General features: G+C 52.0%; 3 protein-coding genes and 1 non-coding gene across 4 annotated transcripts; 2 read left to right on the top strand and 2 right to left on the bottom strand.

Moving 5' to 3' along the window:
• Positions 1 to 775: 775 nt before the first annotated feature.
• NCU05728 (hypothetical protein) lies at positions 776 to 1,730 on the top strand. The gene is made up of 2 exons (XM_957791.2): positions 776 to 1,063; positions 1,160 to 1,730. Exon 2 carries the CDS (start codon positions 1,402 to 1,404, stop codon positions 1,672 to 1,674), a length of 273 nt encoding a protein of 90 aa, XP_962884.2. The 5' UTR covers positions 776 to 1,063; positions 1,160 to 1,401; the 3' UTR covers positions 1,675 to 1,730.
• Positions 1,731 to 10,047: 8,317 nt separating this feature from the next.
• Positions 10,048 to 14,331, top strand: NCU05726 (mucin). Its single transcript, XM_957819.2, has one exon. The coding sequence runs from the start codon at positions 11,291 to 11,293 to the stop codon at positions 13,646 to 13,648; it is 2,358 nt and encodes a 785-aa protein (XP_962912.2). The 5' UTR covers positions 10,048 to 11,290; the 3' UTR covers positions 13,649 to 14,331.
• On the bottom strand, positions 10,150 to 11,048 carry NCU16618 (hypothetical protein). Its single transcript, XM_011395716.1, has one exon. It carries the CDS (start codon positions 10,721 to 10,723, stop codon positions 10,382 to 10,384), a length of 342 nt encoding a protein of 113 aa, XP_011394018.1. The 5' UTR covers positions 10,724 to 11,048; the 3' UTR covers positions 10,150 to 10,381.
• A 2,720-nt stretch (positions 14,332 to 17,051) lies between the features above and the next one.
• Positions 17,052 to 18,233, bottom strand: NCU14106. The gene is made up of 2 exons (XR_897844.1): positions 17,898 to 18,233; positions 17,052 to 17,846 (listed from the first exon to the last, which is right to left on the bottom strand). It is a non-coding gene; the product is annotated as a ncrg148 (non-coding RNA).
• Between the last annotated feature and the right edge of the window lie 2,543 nt (positions 18,234 to 20,776).

The following is a 20,776-nucleotide window of genomic DNA, read 5'->3' as shown; positions in this document are numbered from 1 at the left end:
ATGTCTGCCGTCACGATGTTATTCCATGACACAAGATGGGATGTGTGAAGATGAGTATCTCTCATGATGGCTTTTCTCCATGCCAAATTGATACCTGCACAGACTGGGACTGACTTGCCGAGATTTGACATGCAATGGCTGTCTGCGTGATAAGCGAGACAAAGGTCGATCGATATGCTGGCTTATACGGAGGCAGTACATTTAGAACTAGAGGTAATGATTACTGTGCCTTATTGGATATGCACGGCAACCACTCTGATCCGAACAATGAGTACATTGTCACCAACTCCGACATCACCACTCCACTTTACCGTCACCAGGCTCATGATCCAACAATTGCCCTCCGATGCGACTTGACCAAGCACAATCGGTAGTACGGACTTTCTTGGTTTTGTTTCCGATCTATCACGTCCAGTTGTGGCAGAGCGCGGATGGGCAATGTGCGGAGTGGCTGACATAGAGCGTGGGGTAACGGTGGTTGAAGTCAAACTACGCCTCACGTTAGGAGACCAAAGACACAGCCGACGGCAAACATGAGATATGCTCCATGTCTGGGCCAATGTTGCTCGCAGGGCTCGAATCATATTAACGGGCACGCGCGCGTACAGAGAGGCACGCACATGTTTGTCTGTTGGTCGTTGGTTGTCTTCAGCCAGCCTATCAGCCCCCAAGCACATGGGGTTTGCGCCATCGTCGTCCTGTCTTTCTGACCATCACCTCGAACAGCTGAGTTCACATGCCGTTGTTTCTGCCTGAATCGCGCCCTGTTTCGGTTGTGAAGCCGTGTTTTACTCCGGTTGTTGCCTCCAGATAGGCAGGCTACGAGGTCATTTATGTCAGGTTCGTATCACAAGGACACTTTCCAAACGCTGAAATACTGCTGTTGTCGGTCCAAAAAAGAAGGCACATGTGTCGACCATCCAGGGTCCCGACTGACCCGAGCCCCGAACCATCCTGCCACCCATCGCTCGGCACACTCGGCGCACTCGGCGTACTCCCAGTGGCCATTGACGGACATGGAAAATCCTACCCACGTATTCAGCCTACACAATGGGCTTTTGTGGTACGCGCATTGTCCATCGACGAGGTCGATATCGCAGTTCTATGATCCATCGATATAACCCCATTCAAGCCAACCTTCGACTGACCTTTACGACAGTGGTTTGCCCTAGTTTAGTCACTCATACGCAATGCTGACTGGGGTTCGGACTGCGAGGGTGTCTAGAGAGGCCCAGTTCACTGCCAACCGCCATGTGATCCGATCGGAAAAAAAATGACCGTCGCCGTCGGTGATCACCGGTCTCAAGTGGTAAGGAGTGGTGCAAGGATGACTCCAAATTCGCGCCAGGACGAGATGAAACCAGCGATTGAATTCGACCGTCTTCAGTGAGGGCGTCGAGCATGCAAGTTCATTCACCCGCAGGCCACCCACCCGCTTCAAACTTGGACCTACTGCTTAGCGCAAAAATCATCTTCTTGCCCGTGACGGTTTTGGAGTTGGGGAGACGGGAAGCACCGGCGGTTTTGCGACTCCAACGCCGATGCTATACAGATTCACCGAAGGCTCCGCGAATGACCTCAGTTACGCATGGCCCGTGCACCCTGTTATGCACTCTCTCAAGTTATGCCTGCTGGTGGCATGACGAAGACTCCCACACACAGATCGACGGCTAGTCTTTGCATCACCTTCCGAGTCGGAACTCGAGGCTTTTGTCAGTTTTTCTTTTCAATTCGCTTTTCAAACCGACTGCTTTCATCTCGAGGGCCGCAGTTGGGCATGAAGGCGAGGGTGCTGCTAGGCGCTTCAGCTGGAAGTAGGGGACATGCTTTCGGGCAGTTGCTACTGACAACCCGCCATATTGAATACTTTCATGACAGGTTTCAACGAGATGTTCAGTCAGAGGTCACCTCATTGGTGTCATGGTAGCATCCGTCACCACGGGCGAGACCAGGTCGGAGGGCCTACTCTTCACATTCTTACCGGTGATAGATTTACGAATTTGGAGCAGGGTGCTTTCGCCCCCAAGCCATTCGTTGCATGTATGCCTACAGACACAAAAAGCCATGTTTTGGGAGGTGGTCTCGAAGTTTCCTCAAATGATAGCAAGATGCAGGGCATATGCTCGTCTTTGAAGGCCCTCATCAGCCAAGGCCGTCGTAGCGGATATGGTGCTTGGACCTGATGCCGTCGTGTTTGACCGGACATAGCTTTTCGAATTGACCAGAGCCCGCGGGGCAGGTGAAATTTCCTGTTACATCAGATGTATTAGGAGGGAAACTTGCAATCAAGCGAAATGGGGATGGTTTGGAAGTCGTGTTATGTAGCCAGGACCCCAGGAAGTCCTCAATCAAAGAGGACAACCAGCCCAATACCACAGAGGTGGGCGGTAAGCCTGCGCCAACGATATTTCACGTACCCCCATCCATCGAATACGATCTGTAAAGGATAAATAATGGGTGTGACCTGTCTATCCCCTTCCACAGATAAACAGTGCAGTACGGGAAAGTGGTGTCTATCAAATCCATGCTTTCAGGCCCGCCACTTTCGAAACATCTCTCCGTCAAAGCAGTGGCCCGCCGAAAGAGTTGCAAACAGACTAGGTACTATGTATTAGCATATACACGCCCTGCTAGGTCATATCGAGACGTGACGGCAAGACGGCGTTACACGAAACAAAGAGTTTGCGCTCATCGCGGGCACGACGGAAGCGGCAAACATTTAGCCTTTTAAGATCGAGATCACCAAAAGACCAAAGAGAAATCCGAGCAGGCATGGGGAGGCGAAACCGACGAAGACGATGACAAGGCTCCGCCGGGAGGTTATACAAGCCACATGACTGATGTGACTTTATGAGGTCCAGCCGAGGAAGCAGTTGCCTTTCATTGCCAAATGAAGTTTTAAGGTGCGATAAAAAAAAAGGGGCGTATTGATGAGGATGGGATGTTGATGTTACCTACGCAGTGCAGAGTGCGGCACATATCTGCCTATGCGACAACGATCCAGCGACGTATTTTGCCAGCATTTGCCAGTAATACTACTAGGCATTGTTAGTGCTGGAAGGTAGAGTTGCTGGGGAACAAGGGACTGGAACGCGGCGTCAAAGTGAAAAAAAAGAGAGACCACTAGCTCGAGAGCGAATCAATTGCCAATTGTCACAGGGCACTCCGGCGGGCGATGGCGACACCACTGCAATGTCCGGCTGCTCGACGGCTGTCCACCATCCTCCTAGGTACTTTTAGAAGTACCTTTCCCCGGGTCCACCCTGCCGTGCCCGTCCGCGTCACTTGACGATGGGGCGCGCGCGGGTGGGTGAGCGGACGCTCCATTCATTTGAGATTTCGCCAGAGAGGCCATCCACCCATGCAGCCATGCAACTTGCAGTTGGAGCGCCTGGCTCTTGGTTACAACCTGCTCGGCTGCTTTTTGTTGTTGTTGTTTGGAGTTGGATTCCCATTACGGCCACTGCAACAGTTAGCTGACTCGACCGACCGTGATAATAACGAAAAAAATTAAAATAAAAAAATAAGTTGTGCGGCAAGAGAAAACGGGTTTCAAAATACCACCCCCAGTGTGACATGACATGATACATCCCAATCCAATCAAACTAACCGCAGCTTGCTTGTTGTTGTCTGGCGTGTCTCACTGGCAGCTCGCCTGGGAGAAAAGCGGCTGACCACCTTGGGCCACTTCCACATTGCTGCAAATGCTATCGAAAGCGACAAACGAAGACGGTGACCCGCGACAAAATTGAACAATCGTTTGTCACACTGTACGGGCTCTCAAGGAAAGGAAGGGATGGAATGGTCACAGTTCAGTTGGGCGTTCTCCACCACCTTAAGGTCCTGCTGCTGAGTGCTGTGTGGTATGTAGTGTACACTAGAGATAGAGAGAGGTACGTACTATGCAGTACTGCGTACATACCTTCCTAGCAAATCAACAAAGTGACCGCCGTGACGGTTCGCGATGCTCGAACCATCCATTTTCCTAATGTCTCGAGGGAACCAATGAGAACTTAACTGTCGAGACATGGAAAGTCGAAGCCGAACACAAATGGAAAGTGTAGTGCGCTTGCCTTTCCATGTCTTTTTTCTGTCTCTGGCTTTGTCCAGGCAGGCGCCTGAGTCTCTAAGGCGAGCAAATTGAAAAAGTTGTGATCTTGTCATTAAATGGACCAGTACGTGTCGCAGCCAAGATGAGGACGGACATCATAAGGTATGCAGCATATCCCATCCATCCGTCGTGCCCATCCATCCATCCATCCATTCATCAGCAGAAGCAGAGCACAAGGAAAATTACACAACACCAGACGGATACGGATCTGATATCTTACTGGGTTGGTTACTCATCATATTTGGCTCCGACACCAAAAGAAACGCTAACCGGGCTGAAGAAGGAGGGCCACGGACCGCCTCAGTCATTTATCTCGTTGGCGTTTGATAGCTGGGCAAAATGTACCGCCCAAGCCGTTCCATCCGCAGTCAATTGTCCCTCATGTTCTTGTCCGAGTTCGGTTGCCAACATGCAATTCCTCCTGTCGTTGCAGTCTTGTTGACCGTGCCCCCATGCCGGTTACAATGTCGTCTCGTTTCGGACTATAGAAATGGAATTGGATTCCACCCTTTATCTTGCCAACAATCTGTGCACCAGGCCAGGTAAAAGTGGTCTTTGCCGCTTCATGCTCATTATCGTCTTGCTCGGTATGTGTATGAAATGGAAATCCTACCTCTCTTTGGCAAGCAATCAAGAACCGATGATGGCCGACTGACTGACTGCCTGCTTGCAACTAAACACAAAACGGATACTGCTCACGAAACCCAGGTCAAGGTTCCCCGGGTGTGCATGCCCCGGAACCTCCATGTACGGGGGATCCAGTTCGTCAAGTGCTTTGGTGTATTGAACGACTTCGCTTGTCGACTTCTGAAGCTCAATGGTCCCATACAAACCAGACACTAGTAACGCCGGATCCTGGAAAGGGTGGAGAGGCTGGCAAGCTGGCAAAGAAGACTGGAGGTAGCAATTCCGCAACACGCAGGCTTTTTTTTTTTCTTAATTGTACGGCGTCGCTCAACATCGTAGGATCTGCATGCCACCGAGAATGAAGGCTAATTCCTTTCATTCACGCGGGCTGACGACATACGATGATGCTGCTTTGAAGCACCAATTGTCCCAGGCAGTCGCCGACCAACATTATTCATTATCCGATCCGACTCCGACTCCTACCCACCCCAAGCGCAAGCGATGCGACAAAGTGGGTGTATACCCCTCCCTCACCATACATCGAGAGTGCTGGTTACAGCAAGATTTCAAAGACCAAATCAAGTCCCGGGGGGGGGGGGGGGGGGGGGGGTGGTACAGGCAATCAAGAAACTTTGATCCAGCCGCGGCACCTCTCTGGACCTACTACGGTAAAAGGCAATTATTCTCCAGCTACTATTGATTTTCATTATTTTAAACAAGAATCCCGTACAGTTGGAAGCTCCAAAAGACATGGTTTGCAAGCATGGCAAACCCAAGGCTTTTGGAACTGCGCGTACTCGTACCCAAAAACCTAGTCCGAGACGGCTGAGAACCAAGTTGTGCATTCAAATTCCAAAAGCGCCGACAGGATGGATATTTCGAGACAAGGCTCCGCAACTTCAAGGTAGGAAAAAGTTTGTTGCTCATCCGTCCTTCGGATTCGTAAACCCGCGTTGGTGATGGAAAGTGGTTCCATTCGCTTTCTTGTTCGATCCGGCGATATTCTGATGGTGCAGATGCGTGCACCATGTACGCAGTACGTAGTATGCTATGCGCGTACAGGATCGGGTTAACACCATTCAGCAGTAGAAGCCGGTGGGGTTGTTGATTCTGAACGGCGTTCATCCTTGAGCTGTGTCCCCAATCCCAACCACCACTCTCTTTCGTCCCCATTCGGACCAGGTCGTTAGGCAGATCGAGAACCGATCAACCATTACGGATGGATACACATGAGTTTTCAGAGGTTTTGAACATCCATGCACCGACAAAGTACATGGCTATAAGCCCGCAGCAAATTGGTTACCTTGATTACCTGGCATAGGCGCAGGATTCCGCTGTTTCATTTCTCCATCATGCCGCACCGCCGCCGCCCTTCAGATATGTTCAATATGTTTTATGTAGGCCACAGGGAGCTACAAGTCGGGGGCGATGGCGCGGTCAACTGATGACCTCGACGATGTCAAAGGATCCGGTCCGTGTGTAGTCATTCTGCCACGAGCTTCACGTTCCGTTCGCACGGGATGTTAGATATGTGCGAAACACAAGACGGGATCCAACTTTTTGGAGTAACTTTGTTCGTGAATGAGCGCGCCCCGCAACAGTTGCGAATAAAGCAATTTGCTGGCGCTGCAGATCGATAACCAAGCCTTTTGCTCCTGGCTGGCCCTTTTGGTATACCTATGTCGGTTCTTCCACGCCGCCGCCCACACGCCCTCTTTTGATGGCCTTGGCAAAGCTGGCACAACCGCAATCAGTCGGTTGGAAATTTCCAGACTTGACCAGCATGGCAAAGGGCGGTTGTCTGGAAAGGGATACGGAAGACGCAAGAGCTGTCAAAGGGAACTAGGACGGATGCATAACGGCATACACCTCTCCCCGGAGTAAATGCGTTGCAGTGCCATGACCGTGTGTGGTACGCTTACACTACCGTACGTACACAGCTGGGGCTCGGCTGTTGCTGGCCGAGAAAAGACATACATGCTCTATACTCGTGATGCTCCTCCAGGATAAGGGTTATGTCGTTTGATTGTCGCATCAAAACTACGCAAGGTTTGGACGCATTCCATACGGAGCCGAGGCTTTTTGAGTTTTTGTCGTCTTTCCGCAAAGGGGAGATCACTCCAACCAAAGCGAATTTGGCAAGACTCTGATCCGGAACGATTGAGATGGTAGTCAAGATTAGAGATGGGGAAGAGAGGCGGGAAAAAGAGCGGGTCGCTGACACTCCATTTCACAACCAGCTCCTCCAGGTTGTGCTCATCATGATGTTTCTGGAAATGGCAGAGTACTAGTGTAGTGTACAGACCTGCGAGCGACCTCGGATCGACCTGCGCTCATCAATCATTCAGCTCTAGGTAATAAAGAGGATCCCGCCCGTGTGCGCGTGCGTTTGTGTGTGCGTATGCGATGTGCTATGTCTCCAAGTCGGAGGTCTAGAAGTCATGTTGGATGCATCGTGAGGCGTTCTATTTCCAGACTTTCCGGATGAGAAAAGCTGGAGACGCACGAGTGACTTCAGGGGAGGCCTTTTGCCTGGGCCCGGCGGCAGCACAGTAAGTTCAAGGGAGGGAGGGAGGGACCTTGAGTGGGCGAGTTCCGTGGCGGTTGATCGTTCCGGCGAAGGGTTTATTGAAAGAGGGACTCTGGTGGGCGGCTTGTGTGTTCAATAGCACTCCAGCGTTGCACTCTTCATCAATCTTTGACAAGGTTGTGTGGGTGTCGTGACGCGATGCTGGCCGGAGAACAAGTGGTTTCGCTTCTCGATCACGGCATAATTCTTTTTGGATAGACGGCGAAGGCCATGCACCGAGGTTTAAGTCATGGATAAACCCCCCTTTTGGTGGCATGGAGAGAGGATGGAAAGTTGGAGACAGGGAGAAGGGCCAGCCACTTGGAACGCGCCAATCGACACTGTTGCCTTTTGCCTCTGGAAACGCGGCGTCAACTTTTGATTGGTCGACTGATACCGTACAGGGCATCGATGGCTTGGACGGTGGGCGAGGCTTTTTCAGCAAGCTATCAATGGATGGCGAGCCAAACCCCAGGAGAAGCCAAGCAACGCAGAGCCCGTGCCTCCTTTTTACTTTTGGTGATAAAGTGGTCCTTGTTTCTCCACTGCATCAACAGCCAGCGACGAGGGATGATGCTCGACACGGCAAAGATGATGGTCACTGGTCACTCCGACGATAACAGTGCGTGAACAAATGTTCCAGTCCTAGCAGTTCCTCTTCTACCTATGCATCCATTTCCTGCGTGAAACACCAGGTCCAGCACGGGCCGAACATGGTAATGCGTTTGAAGGGCGAGGCAGACAGGCAAAACCGCTCAGTTTCCTTCATCTGACGCCAACTGACGTCGGGCCGTATCAGGGCTCAGATAGCACGAGCAAGCGAAAGCAACAAACCAATAAGGTGACTGACTTTCCAGACACTCAACCCCGGCTGGCATGACTGGTGTTGCACTTGGTTGGTGTTGGTGCCACTCGATGTGAGTTTCGTTATACACATGCTGCTGTTATGTTGGCTGGACAAGTTTATGTATGGGCCACAACAACTCTTTAGAACTAGGGGCCTAAAGGGGGAGGGGGGAATTGTGTGGTGCTGCAACTTCGGATTGTACAAACGAGGAGGAGCCGTACAGTATGGTCCGGACAGGGCCGGGTCAGCTAGGCCTATAGGTACGTTATGTATGTACGCAGTACGTGTAGCACGTTCTTCTCCAGCTTCGGCTGGCGGTCTGTGGTTTGCGCTAGTCCGGTGACGCTGACCTCAGTCGCAATGTGGTGTGTCAGTGTGTGTGTGTGTGTGTGTGCTGGATCCCGACCAGAGGGACACAAAAGGAGACGCCGTTGACGGCAGGGATGAGGTCAACATGAATGGATCTCCGGACGCGCTAACCTGTTTTCATGGAATTCTGAGATAAAAAAGAGAAACGAGGTGAAAAGTCGCTCAAACCGCGTGGCCTGCCAATGTGTTCGTATCCTCGCCGAGACCTTTACCTTTTTTTTCTCTTTTTTTCTCTTTTTTTTTCTGATCCACGACTGGGACTGACTGATGGGAATGAGGGAAAAGACAGCCGAAATGCACTACCGTAGTGTATACAACTGCAGTGCCAATGTGTGTGTGTGTCCAGGGTGTGTGTGCGCCAGTGGCCCAGTATTCGAGTGAGAGCATTGCCAGCTAGGGACTTAAGTGGAAAGGTGTAATTGAATTGGTAGAAGGGTTCTTTTTGTGGATCCCCGGTCCGTGTGCCCATTGCCCACTCACTGCCCCTACCTACCGGTACCTACCTCACCACCACCACCATCCATTCTTCAGTCAGGCACGGCAACTCGTAAGACGCTAACAACTGACAAATCAAAAGCCAAATTACGGGAGTAGCAGCAAGTACGCACCTATCCAAGTACACTACACCACCTAACAGTCTTGATTGACCGGCACCGACTCGCAACAATTCGAGTTGTTTCCTGTCCACACTTCCGGTCCTGCTTGCTCTTTTCTACGGGGGTACAAGGCCAAGAATCATAGTGGAAGGAGCCAAGGAGCGGCCATGGCCATGCAGCGCATTCAATGAAGGGTTGGAAAATGGCAAAGACCCCGGACCGCTCCTTGGTAAGCGTGACCTGATCCACCCATCGACCCAATGGAGCAGAGACCATCCAGCCAGTCAGAGGCAACGTTGGCGGAAGACTGGATCTGCCTGTTCCACACTGAAGCCAGATGTCGAGCAAAGGAGGGCACTTTACGCGACCGGCGGTGGGCAACTGGACGCAGCTGCTGGAGCCTTCTGCCTTTTATTTTTTTCCTTTTTGCATCCGGGACCCGACAAGAGACGGGCCGTGAGTGGCCAGCACCAAAACCTTGAGGAAGATTCGGAATGTGCTGACAACGACATTCGGTCATCAGTGATACTTGCTGAATGTTGCGTGAGTAGCTAAGTACCAAGCCCGAATACCTAGAGGTAGGTCGCGATGCAACAATCTCTGGCTCAGCAAGATCAAATATGCGTGAGAATGGCTTGGATGCAATTTCCATTGCTGGTCAGTCGGCCCCCCCCCCCCCCCTCCTACCTAGTACGCAGTACATACGTACATGCGCCCTGGATGTAAGCAGGAAAGAGATATGTATCACCGTACCTCAAAAAAAAAAAAAGAGACTGTCACTGGCAGCGGGTCCCGGGTTCTCGCAAGAGGAACAAGTGGAAAACGGGACATGGGAATGTGCAGACCAGACCACAAGACCAGGGTCCGCTAGTGGCAGTGACCTGCAACGGAGTGACCTGTGGAAGCAGACAAGCATTGAACCAACATGGAAACATGGGATCCCCACTGACACGCTTCCCAAATTCACTTTTTTGGTACTCACCCGATACGGATACATACTAGTACGCAACCACGACGGGGAAAGACGAAGCAATCGAACGGAACACCGTGACGGGACCATGACCTCCTTCATCCCAAAACCCAACATGGATCATGGCAGAGGAAATGGAGGCTTTCACCTCGACTCTTTCTGTTTCCTTCATTATTCTCCTCCTCCATCCCTAGAGATAGAGGTACCCTGACCGGTATCCCTTCCCCCCCCTTCAACCTTCGACTTATTGTTCATTCTGCTTTCCCTTTCAGCCTCAGAGCATCACCCGTCGTCACCAGGGGCTTCGCTGTGACCAGTGCCTCATCATCCCGTCACCACCATTCCATTGTCGCCAGAAAAGGTCACGGTGGACGTGTGTGCAAGGTAGAGAGGAAACACGAACAACAACGGACATCCACGGCAACGACCACGCCCGCATTACCTCGATCGCGAGAACGACTGGACACGACACGATACGACACGACACGACACGGACCCGGGCCCGGGTACCAACGACTCGAATCTTCCCCCTTTCTTCTTCTTCCCTCCATGCTATATCCTGTTCTTTGCCAGTCCAGGGTGTCATTCCAGCAGCGAAGAGGGTCCTCCACAGACAAAGCTTCATTGCGTCCATCTTGATCCGAGCTTGTCCTGTCGCAAAGGGAGGCGTTCTCCATAAAGGACTACGGTCAAAGAAGCGACACACCACTTGGCCCGGTACAGTACCTGAATCAGGAAGCTCGTTTCCTCGATCCGGTTAACGACTTGCGACCGGAGCACTTTGGAAGTTGCCTCTGAGCCATCCACGCGCGACGGCGCTAGCCCTTTCGCGCCTGCCTTGGACTGCCGGCAAGAGCACGTTCGAATTCGATATTGGAAGGAGCGATATACAAGCTACATTCACCAAGACCCTTCCTGTCCTCGATCTCCGCAGTCCAGTTTCAAATTGCCAAAAAAAACAGACCACGGCGGCAGAGAAAACGAGAAGGAAGCAATTGCCGTCCAGGCGTCACCATATGCGGGGGTTCCTTCTGACCTCAGAGTTCTGATCCAGATTTGAAAGCCATATCGTCAAATCAACTTCACCAATTGCTCACTTACAATCACTGGTGCAGTAGTAACTTGTCGTCGTCGGACTTTTTCCCCCCCACCACGTCATATCCGCTGTTTCCCCCGCCGTAAGAAGGAGTTTTCTCGCGGCATGTATCTCGCCAGGACGCGGTGTCAGAACCCTCTCCCCTCCTCGTCGCCCTTCTCAAGTCAGCATCAGTCTCCTGCCGATCGGTGGACAACCCAATCACTCGTATCTGGCTGGCGTCGCTACGGAAACCTCATCAAGAACTCAAATCCAAGCAGTGCCGGTGGTCTTCAGACGCCGCCATACGACAACGACATGGGTACCACATACCAAGTGCCGAAGTTGACTCCCTCCTACGAACAACATAGGTCTTACACTCATCCAACTCTGCCGGCACTTTCCAGTTGTAGTGCTGTGTCCCAAAGGCCGCCTCGAGATTTGGCCCACATGTTTAACAACTCCGAGTCACTGTGTTCTTACTCGGACACACAGTCACTTTACCTTCCCAACCCACAGCAATGGTCGACTGCCGCTTCGTCTACTAGCTCGAATTCAGGTTCGGCACAGCGAGGTTATGCCCAGCAGCATCAGCAATACCAACAGCGGCAGCACCAGTCACGGCAGCAAAGTCCACCGCGGCAGCAACGCCAACAACAATACGTTTCGCAGAAGCAACAGCAGCAGTACCAGCAGCAGCACCAATCACGGAAGCCATCTTCACAGCGGCCCTCAAGACCGCCCTCACCCAGCCCCATCAGACGAGAACAGGAGATCTCGAAGCGGGATGCCGCCATGGCACTCCACAGCTTGCAGGTTCCGGCATGTATCAGTCCCAAAGGCGGAAGTCTCTCGGATTTGGTGGCCGATCTGACAGCGCTGTTTTGGTTCGAAACTTCAAAAGTACTTGAGCGGGCCGCGACATACGATGCCCTTCGTCCAGGTGCCGCCCCTGTACGACGGATCGAGGGACCCGCCATCGCTTGCCCCAACTTCAAGAAATGGGTCCACAACCTCTTGTCGACTACCCAGGTGACACAGAATGTTATTCTTCTGTCTCTCTTGTACATCCATCGACTCAAGGTTCTGAACCCCAAAATGCATGGGCTCCCAGGCAGTGAGTATCGGCTGCTTACGGTCGCGCTGATGTTAGCAAATAAGTTCCTCGACGACAACACATACACCAACAAGACGTGGTCTGAGGTGTCCCAGCTTTCGGTGAACGAGATCCATGTTATGGAGGTTGAGTTTCTGGGAAATATGCGATACAGTCTTCTGGTCACCGAGAAGCAGTGGGAAGAATGGCTGGTTAAGCTGGCTAGATTTCGCGAATATCTGGAGCGAGCGCGACAAGTTTCTTCACCAGCAGATCTGTTGGCACCGTCACCAAACGCCCTCCCCGTTTCGGCTTTGCCCTCTCCCACAACAGGCCAGCACTTCCCCTCACCACTGCAGCCGACTCTGGCCGGACAGTCACCAAGCGCGAGTTTCTATGCGAAGCAGAGCTCTGGCCAAGGTTGGCCGACCCATGCCGCCGGCCAAACCCCAATCTGGAACCCGGCAAGCACACCCTTAACCCGAAAGAGGAGCATGCCAGAGTTTGATCTTTTAGAGCCGCCAGCTAAACGTCGGACGCCGTTGAAGCCGTACGCCTCCTCAGAGACCCTATACCCCACAGTAACGGTACCTGAAGCCCTCAGAAATTCTCGAGAATTTGCCTGTGCACCGCTTCCATCGACGAGCGAGATGGCCTTGAAACAAGCGCGCTTGTCGGTGTCAAACTTGACACTGAACAACGCTCAATCATCCACGGCAAACACGCTCCCGGGTGAAGTCTATTCCCGCGTCAGCTACGCACCGGAGAGCATGATTTCTTTGCCTCCCATCCTTTTACCTGCTCCGGGCATGGCTGCGACCTACGTCAACTCCACGTCGGCGGCTGCTCCCATGCCATCAATCTTGCCGACCAGCGGCTCTGGTGTCTCGCCGTCGACCGTCGTTGCAGCTTCGACAACGGCTCACCCGACCTCTCAGTATGCCTTGTCTGCGAACCGCCTACAGTCTCAGCACAGCCTGACCTCAAGCGGGGCTTATCTTGGCTCATCTCCCATCGGCGAGCCGCTCATACATACTCCGATGTCGGCAAGTTCTCCTTCCAACATATATCTTCAACAGCGGACGAGCCCGTACAGACCGGTCCGACATGCCGAAACATTGCTTCATCCCCCGCCATCGGCCTTTCTCCAACAATACCATCTTCCGAACCCGATTCCTCCGCCTCAGCTACACTATCAACCGCTTGGGCGGCGGAACGAGGTGCGCACGGGCATTGTTCCAGAATTCGCCATGCCCAATAGTGGGTTGACAATGGCCGGAGCGGGTCGGTATCAGGAGCCTATCCCTGCCTTTCGTCAATCGTTTTCGTTGCCTTTACGGGATATTCCGCCGGCAACATCTGCATATTCACAGCAACCAAGGCGTTAGCATGCAATCTTAGGCATATTTAGTTCACGAGGATGATCTTTCTTTTACGAATGCATTGACTCCCTGTACCATCATGTTTTGCCCATTGGCCGTTACTCTTTTTTCTTTTGCATGGTTTGCATTGCACCGGCGTTTATATTGGTTGTGTCAGTCCCTATTTAATTGCATCGTATCTTTCGGGAGCGACAAGCAAAGGGCGCTGAGGTCACAGCGCGGCTATCTTATGACCATCTCGAAACGAACTGCCATTCCCCAGCACTTACACTTTGGGCGTATCTCTTTATGAGTTGAACAAAACCTGAGGCCATGGGTCGGATTGGGGGGTATGATTGGGACAAGGAGCACATGATGAACTTTGGCCATGCGATTCCGACACCTTTTTTGCGTTTGCGTTGAGTTCACACCACTGAGCATCTTGACCGCTCACGCATATTGGGACTTGATAGAGGGCCAAGAATACACATTAGACATAGGATCACTGGGCAAATGGTGACCTCAAAATGAGCTGGGAGGGAGAGAGGATGGGGGAGCCATGAGATAATGAGGATCCTTGGTTGTATTTGCATGCATTTAATTAGCAGCGGTACCCTTCCATTCCGCTGGGCCAGGATCAGACGACGCATGGTTAGGGAAGAGTAAGATACCTTAGAGATTAGCAAGATACCCTTTTGATTTACATCGCCGACCATTTTGTGTTCCTTTGTGACAAGATTTTACAAAGTTTCCGTTCAAAATGTCTTGAATGATCACGGTTACTTGGAGAGGACATATGATGAGCACAAGGCAGGTAAGTGAGAACCCCTTGCGGTCGTGATACTAAACCACCAGGTCATTCATGGTGGTCATGGGCACCGGTACTACTATCCTGAGCCTGACTTGACCTTCCCTCGACACCGTTGTCTGGCACGTACTTTGGGCCGACCGGCTAACATTGGATGTGTCCGCGGAATTGCAGAGATTGTGCGATCGATCCGTCGACTGGCGGTGCAAGACCAGACAAGGAAGGCACGATTGAGAGTCGGTCTGGACACTCGCGCAGCTCACGACCTCCTTTTTCAAGCGAACGAACCAAATCACGCTGGCACGTGAAGCTTTGATCTGGCATGTCTGTGAAGCTAGTATTTGCGGATATATTAGTCAGGCCAGAGCGTACCAGGGCCTGCGATCGTTGGAGGGAGAGAGGGGTGATGATACCGACAGGTATCCAGGTGGTTGGTGGAGATGGGGGATAAAACTGACGCTTTTGCTTGGGGATAAGCAACTAGGCAAGTGTAGGCCTATGGGGAATCTGGATTGAGGGAATCATCTTCGAGACAGGTTGGAGTGTTTTAGAGGGAAAGATGGGGAGAAATTAAGGAGTGTCCTGTTCAATGCTTTCCCTTTGGTACAGGTAGGTTTTCCATGGGCCTTGGGGTCCAAGCTTCTGGTCAGATGACGGCAAGCAAAAGTCCCGGGCAAAACGATTGAAGGGACAGACTGAGTCTGAGAGTTGATATCGACAGAGTGTCGTTGTGTTGGTGAGGGACCAGTGTTTGAAGCAAGAATCGGCTAGATGGACTTTAAATGATCAGCTGAGCCCCGGTGCAGAGGAAAGATGACGCTTCCTAGGCTGCAGAACGAATATATCGATCTGTGATGATGATATGCGTGAAGCTGGGTTGATCCAAGCCAGTCGACAAGATGGACTAGAATATAGAAGCACGATACGGAGCGAGGTACTTGTGGAAACTGGACGAGCTTTAAGGTGAGTGAACTAAGTGAGAAGAGGTAAGAAGTAAAGCTGGTGGTGCCTTAGGAATGGTGTGTGCTTGATCACGTTGAAATTAACTTCCCACTTTTCATGCTTGGCTTATTGTGAGATACACAAACATTATCCGTGTGGTATCAGATCACAGACTCACTTCATTCTTCTAGACAGCTTGCGACGTTCAACCCTAAGAAGCGAATCGTCCAAACCTTTGAAAAACACAAGCTCCAAACCGTATATCTCAGCTCCTCATAGTGGCCATAGGAAATTTCGAGTAGTCGCCAGCGGGAAGCACGCCAGCATTGTTTGCTTGAACTTCTTAGTAGAATAAGCGCCAGGTTTGCTCGGCCACCAGCACTTTTCCCTGCTCTTGGCTCTTTCCATGACTTTTCCCAACCCACAGCATCATCCCAACCGGAAGCATACACTGCGGAAGAAAGTTGTAATCCCCAAACACCCCAAACGCATAAATCACGACATGATCGGCGGCTTACCAGTCATTTCAAAGACAACAAACCATCCGTATCACACCAAGCGATAAGCTATGAGAAGAAGTTCTATACTTAGATTATCCACCGGCAGTCGGATCGTGCCTCACTTGGATATCCACATGACAAGACAATTGATGATGAATGACAAATGTCTCGCAGGAACAGCCGGGAGAACTACTCAACGAATTGATGATATCCACAACTTTATCCGCCGCTCAACCGTTCCTCAACAAAGATAGCTCGGACCGTTTTTTTTTTCTCTTTTCTTTTTTTTCACCGCCGGGTGGCCATCAAGGATTTCGCCAAAGTGCCGATAGTCGTCGGATCGTGATGGAGACGATCGTATAGCGACTGTTTTTGTTTTGAAACGACCGACCGGGAGGCGTATGGAAAAAAAAAAAAAAAATGGGGATCATGCGGCAGTTACCGACAGCGGGAAGCGATTGCCGATCGATCGTGGGGACTTTCTCTATCGGACGACATGGACATGAATCGACATCGAAACAAACACGACAATACAAACGTGCTTGAGCACATAAGTAGGCACCCTGGAGAGGATATCGAGGCAGAATTTGCTGATTTGTTTAATGATCATGCAGTGCAAGGAAGACAAAGCGGAAAGGACAGAAGTGCGAGAGAAGAGAAAGGTCCATCCCGATGGAGTGTCGTTTCATTGACAACAAGGAACATGGACCGGAAGTGGGTGCGCTCAAGGGCGTTGATGTGGCATGTGCTCCTGCCATCTGCTCCCGCTCGCGCCTGGAGACACGCCGGTGAGGGTCAATAGCCTATGGTTTGATCATGCCTTCCTATTTTTGAGGTCTTGCCCAGTTCGCTTACCAATGTGTTCGGCGGCTCCTTCCTCACGAACCGGTCACTCACCGGAGCACACAGACTGGAAGCGAGAACTGGTGGAACTCCCCCCACGGCGACGACGGACCGATACTCTAATAATACTTCACGGGGGAGACAAAATTTGGAGGTAAGGTTCATCGGGCGTAGTGGTCGAGTATGTAGCGAATTGAAGCGGATGTTCAAGCGAAAGGCCAAGCCGAAAAAGTCTGGCCTTCCCGATCGGCATCCGTACGGAAGCATGTGTGTGTTCTTGCAACAGTCGACATCCGTCAGCAGGATAAGGTAAGGTAAGGTAAGGTAAGCAAAGGATGAGTGATCCAATCGGGAGATAACCACTTTGCAGTACACTACTTTCCACTTGCTCCGATTGATGGTTCGGGTCCGGGCTGGATACTTGAGAAATTGTAATATCAAAGGCATCGATCGGGGTAGAGAGGGCCGGCCCATAGACTACATACCTACCTACATACCACTCTACCCACAATTATCCAGCACCGGCAGCACTGCATTTCCTCAACGCTGATTGAAAGAAAACCCACCATCACCGGACATCCTGCCTATCAAGATTAGACGAGCATAATGAATCCGACAGATTTGACTCAGTCGGTGGTCGGTGGCAGACCATAGACCACTCGCTCACTGATCTCTCCCCGACAGGCAACTGGTCCGTACCTGACAGTCTGCCTAGGTAGGTAGGTAGGTAGCATTTCGAACAATGTGAAACCCACCACCCGCCCGGCAATGAGATCGATACACGTCGACAAGCCTATTCGACCGCGAACCGGATACTTTGGTGGAGACCGGTTGTGTGTCTGTCAGTTTTGGTCGACGACGAGTCGTGCACTCACTCACTCATTCACTTACTCACTCACTCACTCGCCGGTCTGGACAGGCGGCGGGTTGTGAGACGAGACGCAAAGAGGCAAAGTGTCCGAACATGTGTTCATGCGGCGAAATTCTTGGATCATGGATTTCCTGACCATGATGCTGGCCGCCGAGAATAGACGCATGGACGCATGGACGAATGGATAGATCGATCAATGGACGGATGGGGTCGCGGATGGAACTGCCTGCCTGCCATTCGCTCAAACCGTCTGAAACGAGTCTATTTACATTGTCAGTGGCTGGAGGAACTGGGTTACTCATCCGGGCTTACGACGAATGTGGTCTGGTAAGATGGATTTGATTGATCTTGGGTGGCCACGGATTGGAGCATATCGTTAACTTGTCGTCTGAGGTGCGGGTTTCTTTATCCGTCGGTGTCTGGCCAGATCTGCTTGCCTTCCTCCAGATTGTTGAGACCCGGTTGATGTTCAGGGCCCGTTCAGGGACCAAGAGCGTCTAGAGTCGGACGTCGTGGATGATCTTTTCGTAAGAACGACCCATCCCTGCCATCATTCGAGGGAGAAGTAGCCGGACGGAGACTGTGGACTATTGACACCATGAGTGGACTGGGCAACATAGTGGAGTCGCGTGTCAGTAGTCGTCGACCGATTATTGACGACTACCGACTGGTTCGTGGGGCCAAGAGTGGGTGAAAGCTGTGATCTTATACCGCTCTTCTGCAGGCCGTACGGGGAAAGCTTGATAATCCAGCGAGCTTCTGACTCCCCCAAACGCGCTACAAGCATCGTGGTTCGCTTGTCCGCGTTTGTTTCGCATTTGTCGATATGTCTTGGCATGAGGTTTTTTGAGCGTCTAACTTGAGGCTATAAGTGGACTAGTGGTTCATGCCACGTCCACGATGGGGCCCTTTTACTCAACTAGGTGATTCTTACAGAAGTGCGGTCTGCACACCGAAAAAGATCAATGTATTCTCAGGTTTCTATAAGTACCGTCCCTCACTCGAAGTCTCGCCTGGCTGAGTTCCATGTGGGTTGGTGATTGGAGTTCGCTCTCCCACTTCATTGACAGCAGCAATGCAGACACGCCTTACCTCGAGTTACAGTTCAGGTGGGTAGCGCGTCATGGAAAACAAAGAAAAAGAGTCAAAGTGAAGTCGTGTCAACATGTCGTGGACTGGATCCTCAAAGCCTCTGTGGCGTTGTGAGTCGAGTCTTGGCAACCTTAGGCCAGAAACCCGGTGTGTGAGGTTGAAGAATACGTACCTGGATCGCGCCCAAGATGGGGCTGTTCGAGCCCTTAGACTGCCTGGGCAGCCGTTCGGAATTCCAGACTCTTCTTCGGCGACCCTTTCCCACATGGCACTGGCTGGGGATGGGAGGGGACCGGACCACGGTGCTTGAGTAGCAAGAGACGGCGAACGGGCGGGCGCCGGGGTTGACGAGAATTCGGATTGGCTACCTCGCCCCCAAACAAACAGACGGGAGAGTTGGCCGTCCGCTGTAAATATTCGATCTCCAGACTTTTGAAACATGAAACAATCTGGGCCTCCCCTCATCGGTCCCTGGTTCGCCCGGGCCTTACCTTTGAGCCTCTTTGCTTGCCTGATCGCTTGTCTTCTCCGGACTCCAGCGACGGGACGGCACGCTGTGGGCGTTTTCTTTCGTGTTGTCGTTGTTGTCCCTATTCTATCCCCGACCTTGATTTCTGGCGTCACGTCGATTCGGTAAGAATCAGGCCGCAACGAACGAGTGTGACAAGAAGCGATCAGGACACAAACTGCGCCCCATGCCGCATGTCCCATAAACCTCCCACCGTAACACCGTTGGTCTTGGGTCAGAGGGTCAGTGATGAAGACGATGATTGCTTGTGCCGCTGCAGCCCGGGTTGTGCGACCTTTTTTGCCCAAGGTCTAACCGAGCTAAGAAGATGGTAGACCGACACAACGACTCAGCGACGCAAAGCGGGAAAAGATGGTGATGATCAGCCAAGCGGAAAATCGTTGGAGTTGAGGTGACCTTGTCGAGCTTGATTGTTGTTGTTGCGGGGATCCCTTACCCCAGGGTTTCACCGTTCCAGGGGTAAGGGCATGGGCATCGCTAGCCCAACCTGAGTCCCTGTTCCTGGCCCAGGCTTTCCGGGCAGGGAGTGAGCGACAAGAGGAAAAGTCGGGGATGGAATGCTCGATTGTGAATCCTGGTCTTGTTGCTTTTTTGGAAGCTGTTCTCCATCCGATAGCTGCTTGGCCCCCATCATTCCAGACGATCCCTAGGTGGTGAAAAAGAGCAAAAGTGGTGAAGGTGATATTGACACCCACAAAGGCGTGGCCCCCGCGTTCAATATGAAGTGCAAACGGATCTCTCTTTTTTTCAATGTGTCAAACAGTGAGGCAGGTGATGGATCATTTGGGGGGGAACCTGGGCTTGCTTCTGCTGCTGTGCAAAGGGGGATACTGGGCTGGACGCCATGCAGCCCTGAGCATTGCTGTGATCCGAGAGGCCATTCTCGCCGTTTCCCATGTGGTTTGAGATGCCGTGAAGCATTACATAACCTCGAGCAGAGTTTGTCACAGCAGTCGCCATGGCTACCTAGGTAGAGGTAGAGACCCGGCAAAATGCGGGCGACTGACGGGATGCAGTTGTCGGGGGAGGGGGGAGGGGGTGGTTACAGAGAGAGAGCTGCGGTGGTTGAAGGGATGAGGGTTCCAATCAGATGCAAATCGAGCTTGACCACGTCGGCCGACCGGGGCTTGAAACCCAACTGCTGCCCAACACGTCGCTTGCTTCCCACTTAGACCACTCTAGCGCCAACCAACGAGGGCCCCACCACGGCTAGACACACCTCCCGAAAAGAGAGACATTGAGCAAGTCGAGTGACCCAGGCAACCAAGCCAGAGAGCTTCAGTTTTACAAGAGGTCGAGAGCCGCTGATGTCCCTCTTCCCGGTTTCCTGGACATGGAAAAAAAAGGATAAGCCGTCACAGTCCCATCACGGTTAGACAAGATGTGTGCACGATCCAGCATGTGTACCAAGCAACTTCAACGACTCGATTTCAAGCTTCAGGCATGGTGGTGGAAGCCTCACAGTCTTGAGCTGATGTTGTTCCATGGATGGTACCTACATCTACCACACGGAAAGCCGCACCTAAAGAAAGAAGAGATTTTCCCGTTGGGCTGTTCGCTTTGGGATGAG

This window comes from Neurospora crassa, linkage group III, assembly GCF_000182925.2.
Source record: "Neurospora crassa OR74A linkage group III, whole genome shotgun sequence".
Taxonomy (NCBI): domain Eukaryota; kingdom Fungi; phylum Ascomycota; class Sordariomycetes; order Sordariales; family Sordariaceae; genus Neurospora; species Neurospora crassa.
Note: the sequence above shows the minus strand (reverse complement) of the source record. Positions and strands in the feature narration are given on the sequence as shown.

What these genes read in the sequence shown, in the direction of transcription:
- NCU05728 (XM_957791.2), top strand. Translation starts at nt 1,402, where the DNA reads ATGCAAGTTCATTCACCCGCAGGCCACCCACCCGCTTCAAACTTGGAC.
- NCU16618 (XM_011395716.1), bottom strand. Translation starts at nt 10,723, where the DNA reads ATGGACGCAATGAAGCTTTGTCTGTGGAGGACCCTCTTCGCTGCTGGA.
- NCU05726 (XM_957819.2), top strand. Translation starts at nt 11,291, where the DNA reads ATGTATCTCGCCAGGACGCGGTGTCAGAACCCTCTCCCCTCCTCGTCG.